At 38.3% G+C, this 21,898-nt stretch overlaps 1 protein-coding gene across 3 annotated transcripts in view; it reads right to left on the reverse strand.

Annotated features, from left to right (window-relative positions):
* LOC126851379 (amyloid beta A4 precursor protein-binding family B member 1-interacting protein) overlaps positions 1–21,898 on the reverse strand; it is a 116,188-nt gene that overhangs the window by 49,102 nt on the left and 45,188 nt on the right. Inside the window, exon 1 of one of the 3 annotated variants that reach the window (XM_050595285.1) lies at positions 16,795–17,791. The exons of 1 other annotated variant lie outside the window; for it this stretch is intronic. In XM_050595285.1, the coding sequence (XP_050451242.1) occupies positions 16,795–16,977 (183 nt within the window). In that variant the 5' untranslated portion in view covers positions 16,978–17,791. Of the gene's footprint in view, positions 1–5,290; positions 6,201–16,794; positions 17,792–21,898 lie in introns of those variants that run through there. One more of the 3 variants, XM_050595287.1, reaches the window with a different exon arrangement.

Below are 21,898 nucleotides of genomic sequence, written 5' to 3' on the forward strand. Positions count from 1 at the left end.
ACGGTGTGGTCTCCCGTTTTGGGTCTCGTCGGACATTGGTTTCTTTGGAATGATCCCCGTTCAGTGATAAATGACATTCCGGAGCGAGAAGATCTAATCAGGCCAGGTAAAGGACCGCCCGCATTACCCACAAATTCCTGAGCGTGACAACAGTACCACCGATTGAATTTACGGCTCATCGTTATACAATCCGTTCGCCTAATGGATGCCGTACTATCGTCGTGTGCCGTATATAAGAGGTCGAATCTTATTTGACGTCCGTTACGTCAACGCTACTGCAACGTTCGTTAATAATCTTTGATCAGCTGTTCCCTTACATCACAGTCTAATGATACTACGCGGTCTGACAATTAAGATCTTCCTCTTCCTCGGCTAAAAGTAGCAGCTGATCTCTACTCTCACATTTCGTTCTGACATTATAAAAACAATGTGCTCAGTTTATTCTGCTTTAAATAAGGTCTCTCATCATGTCGGAGAAATGTCAAGCGCAATATCGATAAATAATCGAATCTCGTTGAGAAATCCTTGGAAAAAAGATATTACGCGAGTGTTGAAAGATGTTTAAATACAGACTTCTCGTTTACAACTTTATTCGATTGATTCTGTCATCGTCTGACAAAGTTATGAAATTTACGACAAACAGTTGTAGTCAGCGCTTCTTTCAAACAAAGAGCCGCGATTTCACAAAAATTATCAATTCGAGGTCAGTGTTGTAAACGCGACAAGCAGATGTTCGAGCGATTTACTGAGTGCGAGAGCAGCGTATGCGGGATCAATTTCCCCGGCTTGTCCGCGTACATTTCGTAAGATTCGTTCAGCGCGATTCCATGATACGGACCTTGATTCGCGAGTCCGACGATGGAGAAAAACCTTGTGGGCTCGGCGTGGGCGTGCGGTTTATTATTGCCCGGCGCCAGACTGGAGGGACCCCAATGTTTTAAGCAGGCTTCGAATGAAGAAGCGTAAAGCACAAAGACGATAGTACGTTACAGCGTATATGAGGGACATGTAAAATCACGAGGAAAAAAATGTGCGAGATCATCAATATAACAAAAGACAACGGGAGAAAAGAAAGCAAATTTCGCAGATTTTGTTCTGTCGAAAAAAACAACATAAAAAAAAAAATTTCTAAATTCTTTTCGTAGGTAGTCCTTACGTTATTATAGATACTTATTTACTAGTTTACATATATGTTTTTATGCGTTGTATTAAAATCTCGAGAAAAATTATATATAATTCAATAATTAATAAGCACGATGATGAAGAAAAAATCAATAACGCGCGTCACAAACGAAAGGAAAAGTGCACTTATTACGAGCTTGTGAGAAGCTCGTGCCAATTTCCTATATAACTGAAATCAAAATATAAAAAGACGGGAGGGTTCCTTGATTATACGGGGTGGGCGATAATTTTCCACTCGCGCAGTATCGATCGGCCGGACAATGACGGTAAATAACCTCCACCCCCGCGATGGATGGACGCGGTCTGAGTCGCGGTCTCTCCCCTATCCCCTCTTCTTCCTTTGTGACAGCAATAATGATCACCTGAAAGTGCATTCCCTCGTCCATGCGTGCGGCCATACGGAGAACATAAATCCGCGTTTCTCCACCTTCGAAGGGACCGCGCCCCGTCGTAATCTCGTTCCGACATCGAAAACCGTCCCTCAACTCGCACGAGTGATTGAATAAGAGGGTGTTCTCTGACGAAATTCAGAATCGTACTCCACAGACGCGATAAGAGGGCGAACCCTCGAAGATAGTTCGGACGCTGCTTTCTCTCGAAAACTTTTTTTTGCCAATTACAAATTTTGCGAAGCGTAAATTAAATGAGCTTTGTGGATGCAAATGAAAATTATGTGTTTAATTGAAAATTAAAAAATGTCTCGTTTACAAACATTTTTTAAATTTCATTGAAATATCGATCTCAAGCTTTTGGGACACTATGTATGTATATATGTTTATAAAAAAAATAAAAATAACAAGATTAATACGTTCGTCAGATTACCATAATGACGTCCGTTCCACCACATGTAAATTAGATCTTTTTCTTGTCTGCACCACGTGTGGATTAGATTCTGTTCTTTTTACTTTGATGTCAGAGATGCTCTTCGTTCTACTTAACGATGGAACTAAATATGGCGCAGATATACGAGTCTCTTGTTTTTAAATGGTGTGAGAATATTGGTGATATAAATAAGTAAAAAAAAAAAAAAAAGTAATTTTATACTCTCGTACAAAAATATACACCAAACAAAAAAATAAGATTAACAAGATATATGCATTGTAACAATAACCCTTCTCTCTCGTCGTCAATTTCTATTATTTCCAACTCGCGAGCACACACACACAGAGCTCGCAAAATACAATCTCCCCCATATCGCTAGCATTTTCTTTCTCTTCTAAAATTCGAATTAACTTCGGCCACTGATCATCCATGACGACCCGTTGCCCCCAAAACGAATGGCACCCCGACTTTTGTAACGAGCAAACGAAACGCGTCGCGAACAATGACGTACGAACACCTGAGGCCCGCACGCGACCCGATAGTGCATCTTCCTTTTCGCCGCTGTCGCCACGGATTATGATAATGCTCGTTTTCTCACCGACTCCACGGCAACGCGACGAGGGGTGGGTCGGTCGACGAGCAGATTCGGCAGCGACACTGGGGGAGTCATGGCGAGCCGAAAAACATAGGGGTGGCGATACCACGCGGGTGAGTCATACTTCATCCCGGACGTGGCTGGTGGGGTGGAACACGGGCGACTGGTCGGCCTATCATCCCCCCATTTTCTGCTTGTGGACGGTGCTCCGAGCGCGACAGACGCCCTCGCTCTCTCCTCCGTCTTCTCTCTCTTTTACTCGTCTAGATTCTCCGTCGGTCTTTTATTGCGTTGTCTTTCTCTCTCTTTCAATGATTGAAATTATATTTCAATCTCCGCACAACCCCGTTGTTTCGGCACGCACATTGCAGGCTATTTGGCAAAAATCAGATGTGAATCTGTTGGCTTGTATGAAATATTGACCAAAAATTGAGATCGAGAATATGAAAACTTTTGGCGTATTTAATGTAAAACTTTGAGAAGCAAGCTGCATAAATTTTGTCAAGTTTGTGTAAACGGTAAAATAAATTTAAATTACAGTGCAGAAAAGGAGTTGAATATAAATTTGATTCTTCAAATATATTTAGAAATAATTTTTTTTTCGCTCGGAAATTTGAATCACACATTTGATATTCGCGTTTTTAAAGAGATATTTTTACTATTATTAATAGCGTTACTAACACTCTAATGTAATTGTAATTTAATAAATAATTTCGTACGTATATCTCTCTATTACAAAGTTTGACGGCGATGCACGCGATTGATAAAAATTTCACGTAAAGTAAATAAAAAGTAATATATCGCACGGGAAGCATTGAAACATCATGTATTCTACCGCCATTTTGATGATAGTAAATAGTCTCTACTGACTACTAGTTCACCTATCTCTATGCCACCCCTGTTTTCGAGTCATAACGATACACTTCCGACCGATACGATCGTCGAAGATAGCAGGAAATGGATTAATATAAGGTAAAAAGATCTACTTCGTTGAATATTCCCCGTTCTGAGTGACGTATACATTTAACGGCAAGGATCGATGCCTTTTCGATGTTTTTGACTAACAAATTTCGAGGTACTTCTCCTCTTTCTCTATTACCTCCTCCTCCTTCGAGGACGCAGCTGGCGCTGAATCATCGTGAAACCCTCCGACGTTGCCAGGGTTTCCAAAGTGGCTTCAAGTAACTTATCGCTCGCTCTTATCGAAGATATTCGACCAGAAAAGTCGAGATAGAGAGAGACGAAAACGCAACCTTTTCTTTCTTTCTTTCATTTCCGCCCGAGTCGGCGTGTCGCCAAAACTTGACACAATTGCCCTGGATCGAGCGCTATTATTTCCTTTCGGTCTCTAAAAATGACGTGCTTCTTTTGGAGAAAGTTTGAAATTCAATTCTCAATATGCTGACTAAAATCAAATTAAAGATCTAAAAAAAACTGATATCAGTCACATCTTTATTCCTCTGCTCGCGGTTGAAAGATTGAAGAAGTTACGAGATGTGGATCAGTGACATACTATCTTAAACGTCACGACTTGGATGTAAAGAGATAAATGATGCCTGACCTCCGAACGTTCAATACGTGACCCCGGCGACCTCGTATAATTTTCAGACTTATCGTCGCGCCCCGAGCGGATCTTTGTCCCCGTTAAATGTTTGCGCGAAGCACGCATGCAATTCCGTAGCGAGCGAGAGTAGTGCAGCTCTGCGCCCTGCAGTTAGTAATTTAAGCGACCACTTCGGAGGTAACAATGGGCGTAACAGTAGTAGATTCGTCCGTAATTTTACACTCGAGCCCATTTTCCCGCCGCCCTAGTTTAAGCCTGATTCACGCTAACGGAGCGAGACGTTTGTTCGTTTATGTAAAGCAAAATCGTTCTATCTGTAAACTTTATTTTCATTATATATATATGTTAAATTCGATTCCTGAATCTGAATTGATCCAACTTGTCGCTATTTTAGCAATAGTAACAAATGTTATTCTACATGTGTGAAATATTATTGCATAATATTATGTTGTCATATAATGTTGAACGATCGTTATTGAAAAACCGTCGTACAATGTGAGCTTTAAACTCGCACACTTTGCTTGGCGGGGAATTGAGAGAAAAGAATGGCAGTGAACAAACGCCCTAACAATCAGCTCTCCCGCCCCGACAATTATCTGGCTTCTAGAAAATTCGAGACTTTCGTACCAGTCATCGCGATAGATCGCAATGATAAATTTTGGAAAACTCCCGAAAGACGCAAAAATATAATTGAGCGCTGATATATTATAATTAAAGAGGACATAAAATATGAGGACTTGATATTCGAATTATCGATATTCGCTGATAATCATCGTAAATAATTAACGTAGATATCGAGATGCCCACTCATTTATGTATAATTGTTATTAAAATGTATTTCTAGAATAAGAAATCTCTAAATTAAGATATGTAAATTTCTATTTCTGTATTATATGTATATAAATATATTATTATAATTATATATTATATGTTATATAAATATATATTGTTTTTAATTTACAAAATGTGTTTATAAAAAATGATATATTTAATTAAAATATATTTGCCAGATTTCTTGTTAAATAAATGATCCGTTTGTTAGCATTATCTCAAAAATAATAGCGCAACATTTTTCAGGACGCAAAATTAAATCGAACTTACGAGACAGGGTTCGAAATCTTACATACCATTCCCTCGTCTATCGACAGCTCTTCCTCAAAGTAACATTCGTCGTCATCCTCCGGTGTCAAGGTGTTAGAGACCTCTTGCGACTCCTCTTTGATATCTTGCCTCCTCATCCAATCCATAATGAGATATCTTTGCTTTTTCGTCGACGTTCAATCTTCCAACAGCTTACGATCGCTTCCACCGAATCACGTGTCTTGAGTCATCACTCTCGACATCCGCGTCTGTCACTCTCGATTCGAGAAGAAAGGAACGAGTTTCGACTTATCGTTCATCGGCCATGCTCCGATTACGCGGAAGTTATAGGAGCGCGTTTGACATTTGCGAAATGTCAGTTTCTCTCGCTCTCTCTCTCTCTCTTCTCTCTCTGTCCCTCTCGTTAGCCGGCTAATGAGACACGCGCTTTTCGAGATTGCGGCTGAGACGGAGACGCGATCGATAGTTGCACCTCTCTTGTTGCGACTCGCACGTGCTCCACAGGGGAAAAAATGTGTGAAAAAAACAGGCACGCGCGTCGAACACTTTCCACACTCTATCCCGAAGCCCGGAACTTATGGATTCCTCCTTTCTCTTCGAGTCCGCTTCGGCGCACGTCAAAGGTCAATTCGAGAAACGAGATTGAATCTTCTCGCGTCGTGATTCGACGCGGTCGACCCTCCACAAGTCCTTCCGTCTACGAATCTACGTCAAACGAACGTCCGTCAATGTCACCTCACGTACTTGGAAAACCCATCTATCGCGGAAACGGTGGGGGGAAGGTCGGCATCGATCCGTCCCGAATTACGAATTCACGTCGGCGAGAGTGCGTATCGCCGATTCGCCAATTATAACACGCTGACGACGAGGCTATCGCCGTCGATCTTTGAAAATCCAGCTGGGCCCGCGGCGGGAGTACTGACGGTCCGGAGTAATGATCGATGGAGGAATCACGGATACGAGGAGGCTAACGGCCAAAGGAAAATCGACATCGCGATAAAACTGCACGACGGCGACGCGATTGTTGCGCGTCGCACAGAGTAAATATGTATTTATACACACGTGCATACGGCAAACACACACAAACACTCGTACGCGCGTGAGATTACGCGAGAGAGAAAGAGGAGAGACGCGCGCGCAATCTCGCATGTGCGGAGCCACGCACTGCCGGCGGTGCAGCTGCAACTGTGTGTGCAGGCTGGGAATGCTGGAGGTGGTATGGAGGCGGCTCAGTGGGTGCACTCGCTGCCTGGTCCCTCTGTTCTCTATCTCCGTCTCTCTCGCTCCATTTCTCGTTCCCTTTCTCTCTGTCTCCCTACGTTCCGTTCACCCTTCTCTTCGTGTGTCGCCCCTTCCCCGAATAGTCCGCTTTCTTCTCTCTCTCTCTCTCTCTCTTTCCTTCTTATTCTCTCTCTCCTTCTCATCTCGTCGATTTGCTCTCCCTGCTTTCGGCTTCTCTTTTCATCTTTCTCTTTCTCTCTCATCAAAATTCCCGCTGGATCTTTCCATCTCTCTCCCCGAGGGGAATCTGACTATCTTTGTCGCGCTCTCATCTCGTGCTCTTCTCGAAACATCACGATTGTATTTTTAATCTTGGAAGATTAAGTTTTTCCTCCGTCTTTTGGCATTCTTGTTACCTTTTTCTTTTGACCTCCGATCCCCTTTAGCAATCTTCCGGTTCTTCCCTCTTCTTCTCGAAAAAGTCATCGGTCTTTACTTCTTCATCTTTCCGCCGTTTTTTCCGATTTATCGCCTTTATCCAATTCGTGTTCTTGACAAGATTTAATCGTCGTTATAGTCAGAATTGTTCATTGCCATCTCTCTTTTTCTTTGTTCATCTTCTACGGCTGTTCTTTTTTCTCGCGTCCCTGACGACTTTCTCTTTCCTTCTCCTCAAATTCCTCGCATTATCTCCTTCCAGCATTCCAACGTTTCTCCTCCCGCTCATTCTCTTAGAGTCATCTTCTCGCTCTATGCGCCGTTATTCTTCCTCTCTCTCTCTCTTTGTCTGAATCTGGCCGGAAAGCAACGATAGAGCCGGACGGGAAGAGAAGAGAGCGTTCGCCAACAAGGGGGTGATGGTCGAAGGTTCACCGCGATTCTCTATCTCCCTTTTCATAGCCGACAGATTCTCTCTCCATCTCTCTCTTTCTCTTTTGATGCCTCATCCACCCCCACCATGATGTGGTCCTCCCCCTCTTCTGTGAGTTCCATGACTCCTTCCCTTCCGCGCGACGCTGCCATGAGTTCAGGGACGATCTCCCTTCAACGAAGACCCAGGCACTGTCCTGAGGAATCCCCGCAAACAGCGGCTTTGTTTTTACATCAATTCGAGTAGATCCGCGTTGCTCGAAATTTAATCTTTAATTTTTAACACAAATGAATAAACGCGGAGGAATAAATTTGATAGATTAACAATTTGAAACAGATTTCTTAAAAAAAGATACATCAAAGATGTTGGACGTACTTTTTAAACGTTGATACCTCACGAGATAACGTCAATAATTCAATAGAAAAATTTTCCATTTTAGATTAAAAGATGATTAGATTAAAGGACTCGATTAAAGGATCATTGTTTTTTTCGTCTTAATAATATTATCAAGATAAATTATAATTAAAAAATAAAAGACAAGATTTGCATCTTAGCACATAATAAATGTGTAAGGTAGTAATAAAAATTTTTCTATTTATTTAAAATTCAAATTCATTCAAACACTCTATGCAGTATCATATTAAAACAGTATCAGAGAATCTTTTGTTATCTTTCAAAGTGTACTCATCCAAAACACGCGACAATTAATTACCTTGGGATATGCATCGATATAGTTATCGTCACGGAAGGCTGAGAAATTCGATCTCTCACTCGACTAGACTATCGACTAGACGCACGTGTTGTATAGAATCGATATTCGACACCTCGTACGAAAACATTACGTGAACGATTCAGTCACGCGTCGTTGCGCTCAAAATGAAATGCAGTGCCTCCCTGCATCAAAGAGAAGTGGGAGTAAAAATGATCATCGAAATTATTATTTTTAGGAGTTTCTAACAAAAACAAAAGATGAGAAGAGTTCTTTTATCTATTTTGTGCGATATATAATTTAAAAAAAAAAAAAAAAAATTGATAAATATCTTTGTACAAAATTACTACTCGCACTTCTGAATTTCGAGTCTCATCATATAAATCCATCCCTGAAAAGAAGGAGGGCCGACTGTATTTTAGCAGGCACGACGAAGACGCCAGATGCTAACCTAGGGCACAAAATATAGGAGAAAAAGATAGTGAGAAGAAGAGAGAAGGAGCGGGTGTCCCTGAGAAGGATAAACGTGTCGCATGCGAACGAAGAGAGATAGCCCGCAGTAACGTACCGAGTAATTTGTGGAATGCGTTTTCGGGCATGATCGGATACTTTATCGGCAATGTTATATTCTTTTTTTATCTTCCATTTCTATTCCTTTAAAAGACATATTTTCTTTCCTTCTCTATTTAACATACCTACATGTATAGTTCACTCAAAATATTCGTGGAAAAATAATTTATAATTAATGATATCGCGCGCGTTTTACAAAAATCTTTGATTATTCAAGAATATAATCGATTAAAAAAAGAGACAAGACAAATTCGTCGTTAGCAACTTAATAGAGACGCTCTTTTCATATAATCGCATAATCACATGATGACGTGACGCTATGAAAAATTTGTTCCCCTCAATCATTGATTTTCGAGTTCCAATACGGTGACTGTTACGTCACTGAATTCAAGACAGACAGAGTATGAACGGTAGAAAGGAACCGACCAAAGAGAAAGAAAGAAAACGTCGGAGAAAGAGAGAGATGGAATAGGGGGAAAGGAGAAGGGGTGATAGGATGAGGGGGGAAGGGCGAAGAGACGTGATGCTGGAACGTGTGTTAGTCACGGGTTGCCCATAGCAACCCACGCGGCTAATGCACGCATTATAGGCGCCTCGACAGACCATGGTATACAAGGTGTCTTAAAAGTCACATCAATACTAATGATATTTCATAAGTGACTATTAAAAAATATGTCGCGTATTATTATCAATATTATTAAGATTGTCTTTTAATTGTAAGAAATTGGAGAAAACAAATTTTTGACAGCGAAATAATAAAGTCTCATTTTTAATATTAATTTCACTAATAGAATATCTTGATATGCGACATATTTCATGGAATAAAGAAGCCCTTGATTTTCGAACATCAAATCTTCGCCGAGAAGAGTTCGCTTCGAATTTACCGATAAAGAAAGAAAGACGAAAAGTAACATAATTTCTGTCGCACTCCGTATATACACGGAGTACGTACGCTGCGTACTACGCATCTACTACGTGCGCATACGCGCGTGCTACGCACACGCGTGTCGCTAAAGTTAATTGATTTTGCCTGCGTCGACCGGCACGATGTTACCACTCGATCCGGGACACGCAACCACGTTATCGGCTATTACAGATACCACCCGCGAAACATGGACGCAAAACTGTCTGAGATCACAAAGGGGATGAGAGAGAGGGTTGAGAACTCTTTGTGTATTTATTGAACAATCTTGTTTTTCAAATCTGAGAGGACAGGCATTTTCCAAATTTAATAAGTATTATATATAGTAATAAATTAATTAAATACAATGCTATTTATATCTTTTTAAAAGAGTACTCTTTTTTTTATATAAAGAAATATTTTTAGGAATTTTAAGTCTTTATTACGAAAAAAATTTCAAGCTAATGTTCAATGGACAGCGTGCGAATGTTTCACATGGAATTCCAATACAACTACGTAAACGTTGAAATGTAATATGATTGCAATCACACACTCAACAGTAGTATGTCACAGAGTCTAGCATATATGCAGTAAACATTTTACTCTATACAAGTACTATACGGAATAATTGACTTTTAGATAAGAGATAAAGAGATGGACGAATGGTACGCAAAAAATTTCAAATGATCAGTATCTCTCCGCTGTATCTTCCTCTTTAACAATCAAATCTGTCACGTAAGAAAGGTACGACTGACTTTCAATTGATTTTTTCTTCGGGGAATTAATGACTGACATTACACAGGCAAGTACAGGCAAGGTCACATTCGTTGTATCAATGCATGCATTACGTTTAAAATGGGCTCAAGCAATGTAGCTTTTTTTTTTCTCATTCTTCTGCGTAATACGATTCGTTCTGTGACCCGATCGCTGGACGAAGATGGCAAAAATCGATAAAGGGACGTGTGTTAAATTTTTGCGCACTGCATCTGGACTTCCTGTGTTACGCAAGATGAGAGATTACGAAAAGATATCTTTATTTTCGAGAGGAAGATGTTATTACTTTCGTCTAACCGACCAAGAGTCGTATCTTATATCCTTGCGTATAAAAACGCATCAAGTCACATATTTTATGCGTAATATAAAATATCTTTGGCCCAAGAAGATTGAAACGACGAGATTCCGTTATCAATCCGAATCAAATCCACTTGATCGAGCAAAGATTTAAGCAATATATATGTTTATGTTATTCTAAAGAATTCTACCGCGATTAATTTAATTTTGTATTTTATTATAATAATTAAGATGTTTTTATTTCTGATCTCTCTTGAACGTTAGAATTTATTATTTATGCTTTTTGTTCAGTTTCTAGTATCTAGGCAACGGTTTCGGGATACTCCACAGAATGAGAAATACAAAAGCCGGAAGTCGGGAGACAATCCCGTTGTAACGAATCCGACAAGGTTTCGAAGTCACGCATGAATTAAACATGCAATGGCCGCCATTCAACTTCAACGTTCTACCGCTATAATCCCGTAGAAAAAAAAAAAAAAGAAAAAATTTACATCCAAAACTTTTTCCGTAAACAATTGGTGGATTATTAAATCGCAGCGAGTTGTCGATCGATCGAGTCTCGAATCCTAGGAAAATCGCATTAACGTTTTAAAGATTCGCGAAGAAGTCTAGTCGAACGGAAAAGAAGGACATATTGTTCTCATTCGCACCTATCCGAACTCTTTTCCCTCCCGGGGGCCACGACCCGCTCGTTAACTCCCACGCCAGCAAAGGAATTCGAGGTCTTCGGGCCCATTCTCATCCCACATTCGATGGTGCATCTGCATTTACATGGGAGTTAAAATGTTATAAGATACTATTGCGGTTTTGGTAAAATGTAAAGGTCGACGACATCTCGGATACGTTGATCGCGTATCTCCTTTCTCAAACACGTCATTTTATTAAAAACGAGTATTATCTATTATAAGCGAAAAGATGAGGATATTGAATATATATAGATATAAATATATCTCTATTTATAATATTATTTTTTAACTCCTTAATAAAATTAAAAAATCAAAATACAAAATGTCTTCCAAAAAAATCTTTAAAATAAATTACAAAAAAAAAAAGAAAATCTCTTAAATCCAATAAATATATCTATTTACGGTTATTCTTTTAGTTTCAGAAAATACTAAAAAATAAAATGCAGTAAATCAGTAAAATGCAACAAATCATCATTGAAAAGTCTTTAAAAAGAGTTATAAAAAAAAAGAATCTCTTTAAAAACTCTAATATAAAATAAATAACAGAACTTAAGTATAAGCTTTTGCTGCTCGATTCTTTCTTTCATATATCTGGGTTTACATAATCTAGAGAGAATATAGAAAGAAACGGTCTCTTTCTCTCTCTATTAATCAAGGTCATCAAAGACACTCATAGTTGTACTATATGTATGCTCGTGTTATTGGATATTATTCTGCAAATCCATAAATCAGACTGTTCCGTAAGAAGCTTGTGCAACGCGTTCTCATTGCACCATCGACGCTTATTCCGCCGTGTCGCGGGTTCAATAAATCCGGGTTTTATGTGCCGCGTTATTTCATCAGAATATAGTGATATCTTCAATATACGGACAAAATCGCGCCGGCTTAAAATTTGCATTCACGCCGACTGCAAATTTTAATACGCACGCACTGATAGAGTAACTCGACATATATAAATAATTAATTCTTTTAATTCTTTTTATTCTTAATTTTTTTATTTTTAATTCTTCTACTATAGAGGTTAACAAAGTTTTTTTTTATTTCATTAGAATTAATAAATCTTCTAGAATATCTATTACTATATTGTGTGAATTTTTTTATATTTGTTGGATCTATTAAATCTCTCCGAAATAAAAATAATATTTTTGATTTAAACGTATTTTGCCGCACTTAAAAAAAGGCAACCTTTTCATTTCTTGTTGAAACTAGGTAAGGATTATTTATATATATATATAGATACGTTAACACGATACTCCGTATTGAGCAAGATTGCTTCAAGATATCGCTTATCTCGACGCGTTGGCCGATCTCGTTTCTGTCAGTCGACGGTTTGTTTTAATCAGGCCATCGCATTTCCTCCCCCTTATCGTTGTTCGCGTCGATTTATGCCGTCTTCAATTTGCGGCCGTCTTCTAATAATCGTCAATTAAAGTTAATATCGCTCACGCAAGCCGCCTTGTCGTTTCGCGTCGTCGGAAATGATTCGCGCCGCCTGTCCAGTTTCTGAGAATCAGTGGCAATTTAACAACAATAATAACAGCGATGACTCGAATTATGGCTAAATATCCCGCTATTATATAGGATATTTAGCCATAGGATAACGAGAGATTAAAACATCATCATAAATATTCAAGTCCATAAATGTGTAATTTGTATTACACATAAATTCGATGATTAGATTAAAAAAGGAGAGAGAGAGAGAGAGAGAGAGAGAGTGTATGTGCGCGCTTTGTTTATTATTAATTAATATAAAATGATAAATCGTATTTATTTTTATTCCGAGAATATCGTGTCTGCTGGTCATATGTTGACTGCATTTTGCTCTCATCAAGCCATAAATCGTTACGTAGCGAGTATGATGAGTTATCTCTTACGTTTCACGATTGTTTGTGATATCTTGATAATTATTCGACTAATTAAATGAAAAGCGAAATTCATCCGGTGTAAAATTATTAAATTAATTACAATGCGTGCAAATGAAAGCATATTTAAGCAATTTTAAATCGCTCAGATATATTTCGCGCGGCTATTCTTGAATTAATAATACAGTGACAGTATTTTTTTTATCAAAGCCTATTTCCACTGCCGGATGCAATTACGGTGTACTACATAAGCAATTGCGCAATTTGGAGAAAATGTGCCATACGGTTTCAGTATAATATGTTCTAATAAAAGGTTCGAAAGAAGGTAAAAAGAAACGCGTTTATTAACGCAACACAAACGACGAATGTATGCAACGTAGCAAAAATGTTCAAGATTAATTTTTGTACTTTTTGTACTATTTCAATAAAAGAAAATAAAGAGAAAAAGAAGAAACGATGTAGCTGACTTGTATCTCTAGTAATTCGATTAATCAATGTAAAGACAATTTTACAGTCTTTCCTGCCGAAATAAAACAACACATTTTTCCTATTAAGAACGCAATTATATCGGGTTCTAAGAGAGACCTAAAAAGGTCAATGAACTGAGAGAAAGGGAATCCTGAATTGCCGTGGTACGATACGCAGGAATGCGCCGGGATATTTCGCGACGCGGAGAAACGGAGAGGATACGAGGAAGGCTCTCGCAATAGTGCGGGAGGATGAAGAAGAGAACGAGGAGAGCAGAAATAAAAAAAAGGACGCAGACAAAGCACCTGAGATACGCAAATTGCGGCGGTGAAAAAAGCGCGCCTTCTCGTTCTTCCTCTCCTCGTTCCTTCTCTTTTTCCTCCCTGGAATCTTAGAGGCGAAATTATTGTCTTTGTACGAGAGTCCTCCGAGAGATCTCAACGGTTCGTTCAACGCTCGGCCTCGCGTTCGCGATCGACCTAGTTTTGCGAATGGCGCCGCTAATATAAACAATCGCGCCGCGATTAAAGCTTTAAGATATTTTCCCGTTTGAGGGGGTGAGATTACGCCTGACAAATGGCTGAAAAGTAGATTCCCAGCTGCTCTGGTAGGTCCTTTTCTTGCAGCCGAGAAAACTGGTTTGTTTAATAGCCGCTGCAAGTTTCACAAATATTTGAGAATTTCGAGCACGCGACGCTCGTGCCGGATTTAGTAAGAATAGATTTTCAGTAAGGATATAGCGACGGAAAAAATTAATATAATAAACAAATATTTTTTTTTTATATATATGAAATTTAAAATAAAAGACTTCTAAGTTATTAAAATTATTATAAATATGAATCGGGGAGTATACTATTATTTCGAACATTGTTCGTTTGGCATTATGGCTGCAAGCTCCATGATGCTCTTGATCGCGGACAAGTTTTTTTCCCTTCGACAGGAACCGCGCAATGAATATTTTTGCGTTAACGCTCGAGAGTTTAACAAAAAATAGCGCGTCCGCGCATACTCGTTCTTTACATTTACGTGCATATTCATGAACCCGTTCTTGTCGGTTATTAAAATTCTCTTTACTGAGGGAAAAAAAAACTCGTACGGATAACAACCAATCAGCAGCCGATAATGACCCGCTACTCGGATAATGGCATTTGAGTGACATTGGTAATTACTTACAAATTAGAAAAAATTAATTGCAAATAAAATTGAAATAAATTTTGATCATACTCTTTACAATATATGATATAATTTAATTTCATTCTTTTATTTGAAAATATTATTTAAAATAGTAATTTTGAAGTGTAATCTTTTAAATATAAATTTGATAGAATATCTTTTCACAAGAAAAATTCTTCAATTGATCGAGAAGTTGTTAAGATAGGTTTATTATGTTCAATTTTACAGCCCGAAACTTTTTCACGGATGGTGCTTAAAAAATGTGACACGATTATTCTTGAAAAATGATTTTTTCCGAACAATTCGAAAAGAGCGATCCCCGCGGCGGTGACCACCTTTGGAGAGAATTCGTCGGAAAAAGAGATCGGGTCCAACAAAAGGGTTTCTAATGGACGCTGGGCATCTCGCGGAACGCCTTATAAGGCCAAACCACGAGAGCCGGGCTTCTGCTTTCGGTTTGTTCACAAGCGGGCACCTCGGAAGAATCCGACTCGGTCGAGCCGAGGCGCCTCCTCGCTCTGCCGGATTTAGATCGAAAAAAGAAGCATCGCGATAAAGCTTCGGCGAGAGGAACGAAAAGAGAACGAGGAGAAACAAGATCGCGAGATCGAACGTCGTCGAGAGCTTGAATCGCAGAGACTTATCGATGCTCAAAATACATATCTGAACAAACCGAGCGATAAAATCTGATGATAAAATTTCGTAAAATTTTGTAAATATGCACGAAAAAGTGCAAATAATGTTCCAGGTAGAAGAAAATCAGTCCTTTCGTTCTTCGTCCTTTCCGTTCTACCGAGATAATACAAAAATCTCCTGCTGTTCTATACTTTTCTCTCTTCAATATATTTAGAATAATTCTTTTAGAGTGCAATTTAAATTTTACATTGTTATACTTGAATATCTTATACATGAAATGTGCAAGAGCATAATAATTTTTCAGCTATTTTGAAAAAAGGTTACACATATTTAAAATGCAAAGTATTACTGTTTAACGTTATAATACCATTTATTCTCTAATTAGCTCAAATAAATTATGAAGAAATTGCGGTCATTGTATAATTATTTATTGTGAAAACTGATGCATAAAAATAATTATTAAAAATAATGATTATATGTCAGAGTTGCTGTTCTCGTATCCAGACGAGCATTAAATTCTTTCACTAGCAAAATTCTCTTGGAGTCAAAATTACCATGGAAAAAAGGAAACGGAATCGCTAATTAATCGACTAAGTTGTACGACGTTGCGTTTCCGAATTAAAGTCGTATAAATTATACGTACGCGTATGAATGCACTGCAACCCGCATACATATGCAAACGACGTGACGCATTCGTATTCATGTATGTAGATTCGAGACGGCGCGAATCCCTTTGAGGATCAATCGGTATCTCTGTAATGTTTCTTCTTAATTCAACGCAAGTAACAAGTCGAACACGCATGTTTGCGTTACGCATTAACATCTAGTGCAGCAAAATTAAGTGCACAATATAAAAAAAAAATAAGAAAATAGTAAATATATATATATATATATATATATATATAAAATTAAAGGCTTTAAATGATTTTGTTTTAACTGTTAATTTATTAAATATGATGAAAAATGTATATTCAAATTTCAAAAAACCTATACAAATTATTTTAAATAAATTTATTTATAAAAATGAATTTTTAAAATAAATTATATTAAACAAACAAAAAAAATAGATAAATTCTACCTTGCATCTCTTATGAATAATTTAGCCTAATTTTGTGATTTAAACAATATTTCAGGATATTTTTTCTTTTTTTTTTTTTTTTTTTTTTCATATGCAAAATGTATTGTCATTCTTTCTCTTCGCAAACTCATAATTAGAAATCCTATCGAAAATATACTGTCCCTTATTTTTATGTATAAAAGGCCAAATAAATTCGCGATGTGCCTTCAACACAAATTTCCATGCGATAGAAACAATCCCGATATATTGGCCCTCATTAGCATTTTATACGTTCCTATCCTTACCATATGCAGCAGATTCTTGATCAGCGACGATCGAGTGGCAATCCTCGTGGACTTGGTCCTTCGAATAGGCACCAAACTGATGTCCCTCGCTCCCAACATTATTCTTGGCATGGTATTAGATCTGACCAAGCGATACTCGTCACCCGGGTGTCTCCTCCTCCTCTTAAATGTACCGCACAACATGTTCGCGATGTCTCGATTATAAGCTTTCTTGAAATCTTGTTAGATCCCCACACGAGAAATCGAATGCGTGTCTATCAAAAATTTCTCAATTGCCGAAGCATCAATTTACTTCCTAGATATACGATCGATCACTCGCCAATGTTATTTTTTTAAATACAATATAATCTCAACAATTACACGAAGCCCTTCGAAATGAACACTTGATTTTCCGATAGAGAACACTTGCAAATATATATTACAACCCTTTTTCCAAGAAAAATAATATAATCCTTCTCAAGAGCAATCGTTGAAATTTGCGAGCGTAGATGTACAATATTTTCCCTCGACGCGCCGAGATTCCTGCATCCACTTGACCTTTCGAGCCACGGCCGCACCCCCGGGTTAATCAGTCTCAGTTCCCCGGTCCCTTTCTCGATCTCTCGCCTCTCGGCCACTGCTCGGCTTTCGTATCTATCCTTTCTTTCTTTCTGATCGCCATCCACGTACTAATTAACGTGCACCACAGAGACGATGATGATCTCGATCTCGCTCGGACTTCTTGGCTCGCACTCGGTCTCGATCGTACTGCGTTCGAGGACTCACCGGTAGGTTACCTTCCTTCCTATACTCCCACTATACTCTCGATTTCCCTTCACTTCCGCACGATAAGGTCCCTCGCGCGATGCAAATTTTTTTTTATCTCCTTTCGCGAAATCGAGTGCCGCGCGATTTATCACCAAGTACGTGACATAATTGGAGAACCGACCATGCAAGAAACGATTGTCTTGCGTCGTTGCTGTTGGTTGCAACGCGACGGGTGATGCCGGACACACCTGAAGCGTTTCCAGAGGATTCTCTGACTGCTCGATACTCAATTAACGGAATCTCAGCCGGCTCGAGTCGCAGTGAGAGCCGACAGTCGACTGAAGGCATAAGGCTCTAGTCGTGTCGGACTCGTCGAAGGAACCCCACCACGTTGATTTCAGCAACACCCGGCTACCCGGCCCGACCGGACGACCTGGTCGCGTGGCGCTCGGCACAGATACGCAGTGTTTCTCAAAATTGTCTCGAATCGTCCCTCCATTTTTGAACCTACAACGACGCTTCGTCTCCGTTCATTGCGATCTTGCGCTTTTAACAGTTCGCTTTATTCTGGATGTATAATAAGAGAGCAAAATATGTATACATTATATTATATTTTATATGAATTAATATTGTTTTAATATTTTATATTATATATTAATTAATTATACGCTAACCGCTGATCAATTCTTCATAATTTGTCTGGCATAATTAGATAAAAATAGTATTATAGCGTTAAACATTGCGTTTTAAATTTGTACGGTTTTTTTTTTTCAAAATAGTTGAAAAACAAAATTTTGCTCTCTTGAATATCTTTCATATAACAATATAAAATTAAAATTATATTCTAAAAAATTATTTTAAATACATTAGAAATGTATAACTAGCATCAGTAAAAGAGATGTTTGTATTATCTCGGTAAAGGATTAATTTTTACCTTGAACATTATTTGTACTTTCTCCTTCGTATTTAAGAAAAAAAAAATTTCGAATTTGTATAATTTTGCTGAGCACGAAAGTTAATGATATTCCATTTCCCACGATGGATTCCTACAACATATAACATTCTCAAGAATCTCATCGGTAAATAAATGAATCTTGTAGGACTCTTATTACACGTGAGAATAAAAGTTTGTATAGGGACGACCTACTTTAACGACTATCCTACTTTAATTTTCAAATCGGAAATTCTGCTTGAAACCGTATCATGGATCTCGAGAGGACTAGACAGCTGAAGAAATTCGAGATGCATCTGTCTTTTCCACTGCGAAAGCGTGATTTTGTAATATTCGAAACGAAAATAATGAATATTACAATTTTTTGACGTAACGAAAATATAATATTTTATACCAGGATATAATAATACATTATGACGCAATTAATATTGTAAAATATGATGGTATAAATTTGCATCTAAAATGCCAAAATTCAAAAATTGATTGCATATTATCTGTTTCTTAACCGCCGTGTCGCGAAAAAATCTGTCAGCTGATTGAATTCGTCGACCGCGGATTCCCGGGGAAGCCGAATACACCTGTCTACTTATATAAGTTCGCAGAACTTAGGTAATTCTACGTTCGAGGAAGGTCCTTTTCGCATATCAAACGTTGCGGTTTGGTCTGCCGAAATCATTTTCCCTCAGCAGCAAAGACATTCTCTTGCTTTCTATGTATGATCGCATATAATGCTCGAGCGCTTTCTGTGAATACCGCACAATAATTGACGTCTCTCATCAAGGTGGTCATTTTGTGGTATTCGCATATTTGGCCGCAAGAACTCACATAGTAAAAGGAAAAGCATGACAAAAAATGCTCTAAACTTCTTTAAATTATTAATTTAGGAATAAAATTATATTTTTAGTTAAAAAGTTATATTTTTCTCTAAAAAATTATATTTATCATATTTTTGGAAAATATAAAGCTATATCAAAACTTTTTCTTACAGTTTTGTTATTATTATCTTCTATATTTTATATGTAATTTTATATTTTGTATATATATATATATATATATATATATATATATATTTTTAATTTACTTCATCAATTCACTCAAGAGAAAGAAAGAGAAAGAAAGGATTAATCACTAATAAAGGTACAATTAAAATTAAAAATTCGCTTTCTCATTGTAATTTCAAACAAAATTTTTCTGTCTCAGATATTTTAATTTGAATAATTTTGAATAATCTATTATATATAAATATATATGCGTGTGTGCTTCCTTTATAAAATAATGTGTTTAATAAAGCAAACGAACTTGAATTTGTTTAACCGCGAGAAAAACGAGAAAGCCATTTGTCGGAATGATTGGGTTGAGTACCGCAATTATGACTAACAGAAAACTCAGGTGAGAGCGGCGCATTTACATTAGAATCGATATAAGACGGTGCGATTATATGCACTGCACGACCAACCTCCGTGTGTATAATGAAGAGTGTTTCGCAGCACCCTTCGCTTGCAAAAACGGACGGTATATAATTTCGGCGTGAGTCATGCGAGGCCCTTAAGATGAGCTAAGTAAATGACGTCGCGGGTAAGTTGGCCCTCACAAGCTTTCTCAATCGATACTTGTCGAGCGAGCTTTTCAGCATACCTGTCGCACACATGTTAACGTTTTCGAGGAAAAAATACGCTCCGGAGAAATACGCAAAATGAGGAAATTGCGCGCGTAAATTATGAGGTTTGCCCGGCAAATGACCGGAGATTTTATTTCAACAATGTCGCGCATAAATGTAATGAAATATTTTCAAGCAGATCGCAGAGATTTAAGCAAGATTTGCATAATACAAATTAGCATAATTAACGCGAGAGCAAAGACAAGCGTTTTTAATCGTCACGATATCGAGTGATTGGACAAAAAAATATATTTTAAATATACTTTTAATTTTCCTCTTATTCCATTCCTTTCTTTTTGTTGCGATATATATAGTTGACGTAAATAGCTATCCCGCGAGATTCCTAGTGTTGTAATTCGACGAATGTGAATGAACGGAATACATCGCTCTCTCCAAGGCATCGAATCTATAAGAAGCACGACGCGTCTCGACTGATCTGCATCGCGTCGCGCGATGAAAATCACGGCGCCACACTCTGTGTCAACGCGTCATTCATCCCTAAATCTTACACGTGTCGTTTCTAAAGTTGCGTCTAGTCGCATAGAAAATCTAATAAAACACTGCGAGAAAAAGAAAGAGAGACGCGCATTGAAATGACAAGACAGGCAGCCTAATTTCTAAAATACTTTCCGCGCCATGTGTTTTACTACGCTTTTCCAATCTTCACTGACTATATATATATATATATATTTATATAAAGCAAGCATTTTCATACATGTCAATATTTCAATATTTTCAATATCTGTAGATCGTGAATCTCAATTCGCGAAAATTTGAGAATCCCTGAACACAGGTTTTTACCTGAAGGATACGCATGCGCCACGACCGACAGATGTTTCCTCTTAGCCAACTGTTGCGCTTCGGGAAAGAGAAAAAGAAAGAAAAGAAAAGAGAAAGAAAGATTGTGCATCTGATTTAGCGAAGAAAGAAAAAAGGAGACGAGGGGCGGAAAACTTTATTGCCCCGCATCCCGCGTAACTCGCCCTTTTCCGTCGCGGATGGGGGTGGTTCGCCCTCATTCAGTCTACGTGAATATAGCACTCCTATGTCATCCCCTAGGCTCGATGGGACGCGTGAAATTGAGACTTAAACGAGATTCGAAAATCTTGAGATTGAAATCCTGTCGATCATAAGACAATCAATATATCAGTATGCATGTAATTTTTGCGAGATAAAAATTCGCTCAATTATTTCACCTTCAGGTTCGCAGAATCGATCTGAAGGAACCACCACCTGTCCGATGCGCGGCATTTTAATCTTGAGGTCGATCGCCCAATTTCTATATATGAACGTTATGCAGTGCGGGATTTATCACACGCGATACTCTTCGGTTAGAGTCCTTATTACGGCTTATTAAGAGGCAGTAAACCGCGCGAGCGGCGGAACCGCGATCTTAAAACCGGTCACGACGCACGCGTACATCAGCAGCGCCTCTCGGTATCACCTGCCGGTCGTTTCATCGTCCCCTCGTTCCTCCATCCCTCTTCCCTAACGCGAATCACGTTGTCCTCTCTCGTTATAATCTTTTTCGCGATTGGCTGCTTAACAATGTCACGCAGGTTCTTCAGGTGATGAACAAAATTGAATTGACTTAATTTATCTAGAAAGATCTAGTGTGTTTTTTCTTGATTTTTTGTATTTTCAATCTATTGATTACCACATAACTAATTAAGACACGAAATTTTACAAGTACACATAAAAGAGAAAAAAATAAAAAAAATAATAAGTATACTTTATACATTTTTGTA

Source organism: Cataglyphis hispanica, chromosome 8 (assembly GCF_021464435.1).
Source record: "Cataglyphis hispanica isolate Lineage 1 chromosome 8, ULB_Chis1_1.0, whole genome shotgun sequence".
NCBI lineage: Eukaryota > Metazoa > Arthropoda > Insecta > Hymenoptera > Formicidae > Cataglyphis > Cataglyphis hispanica.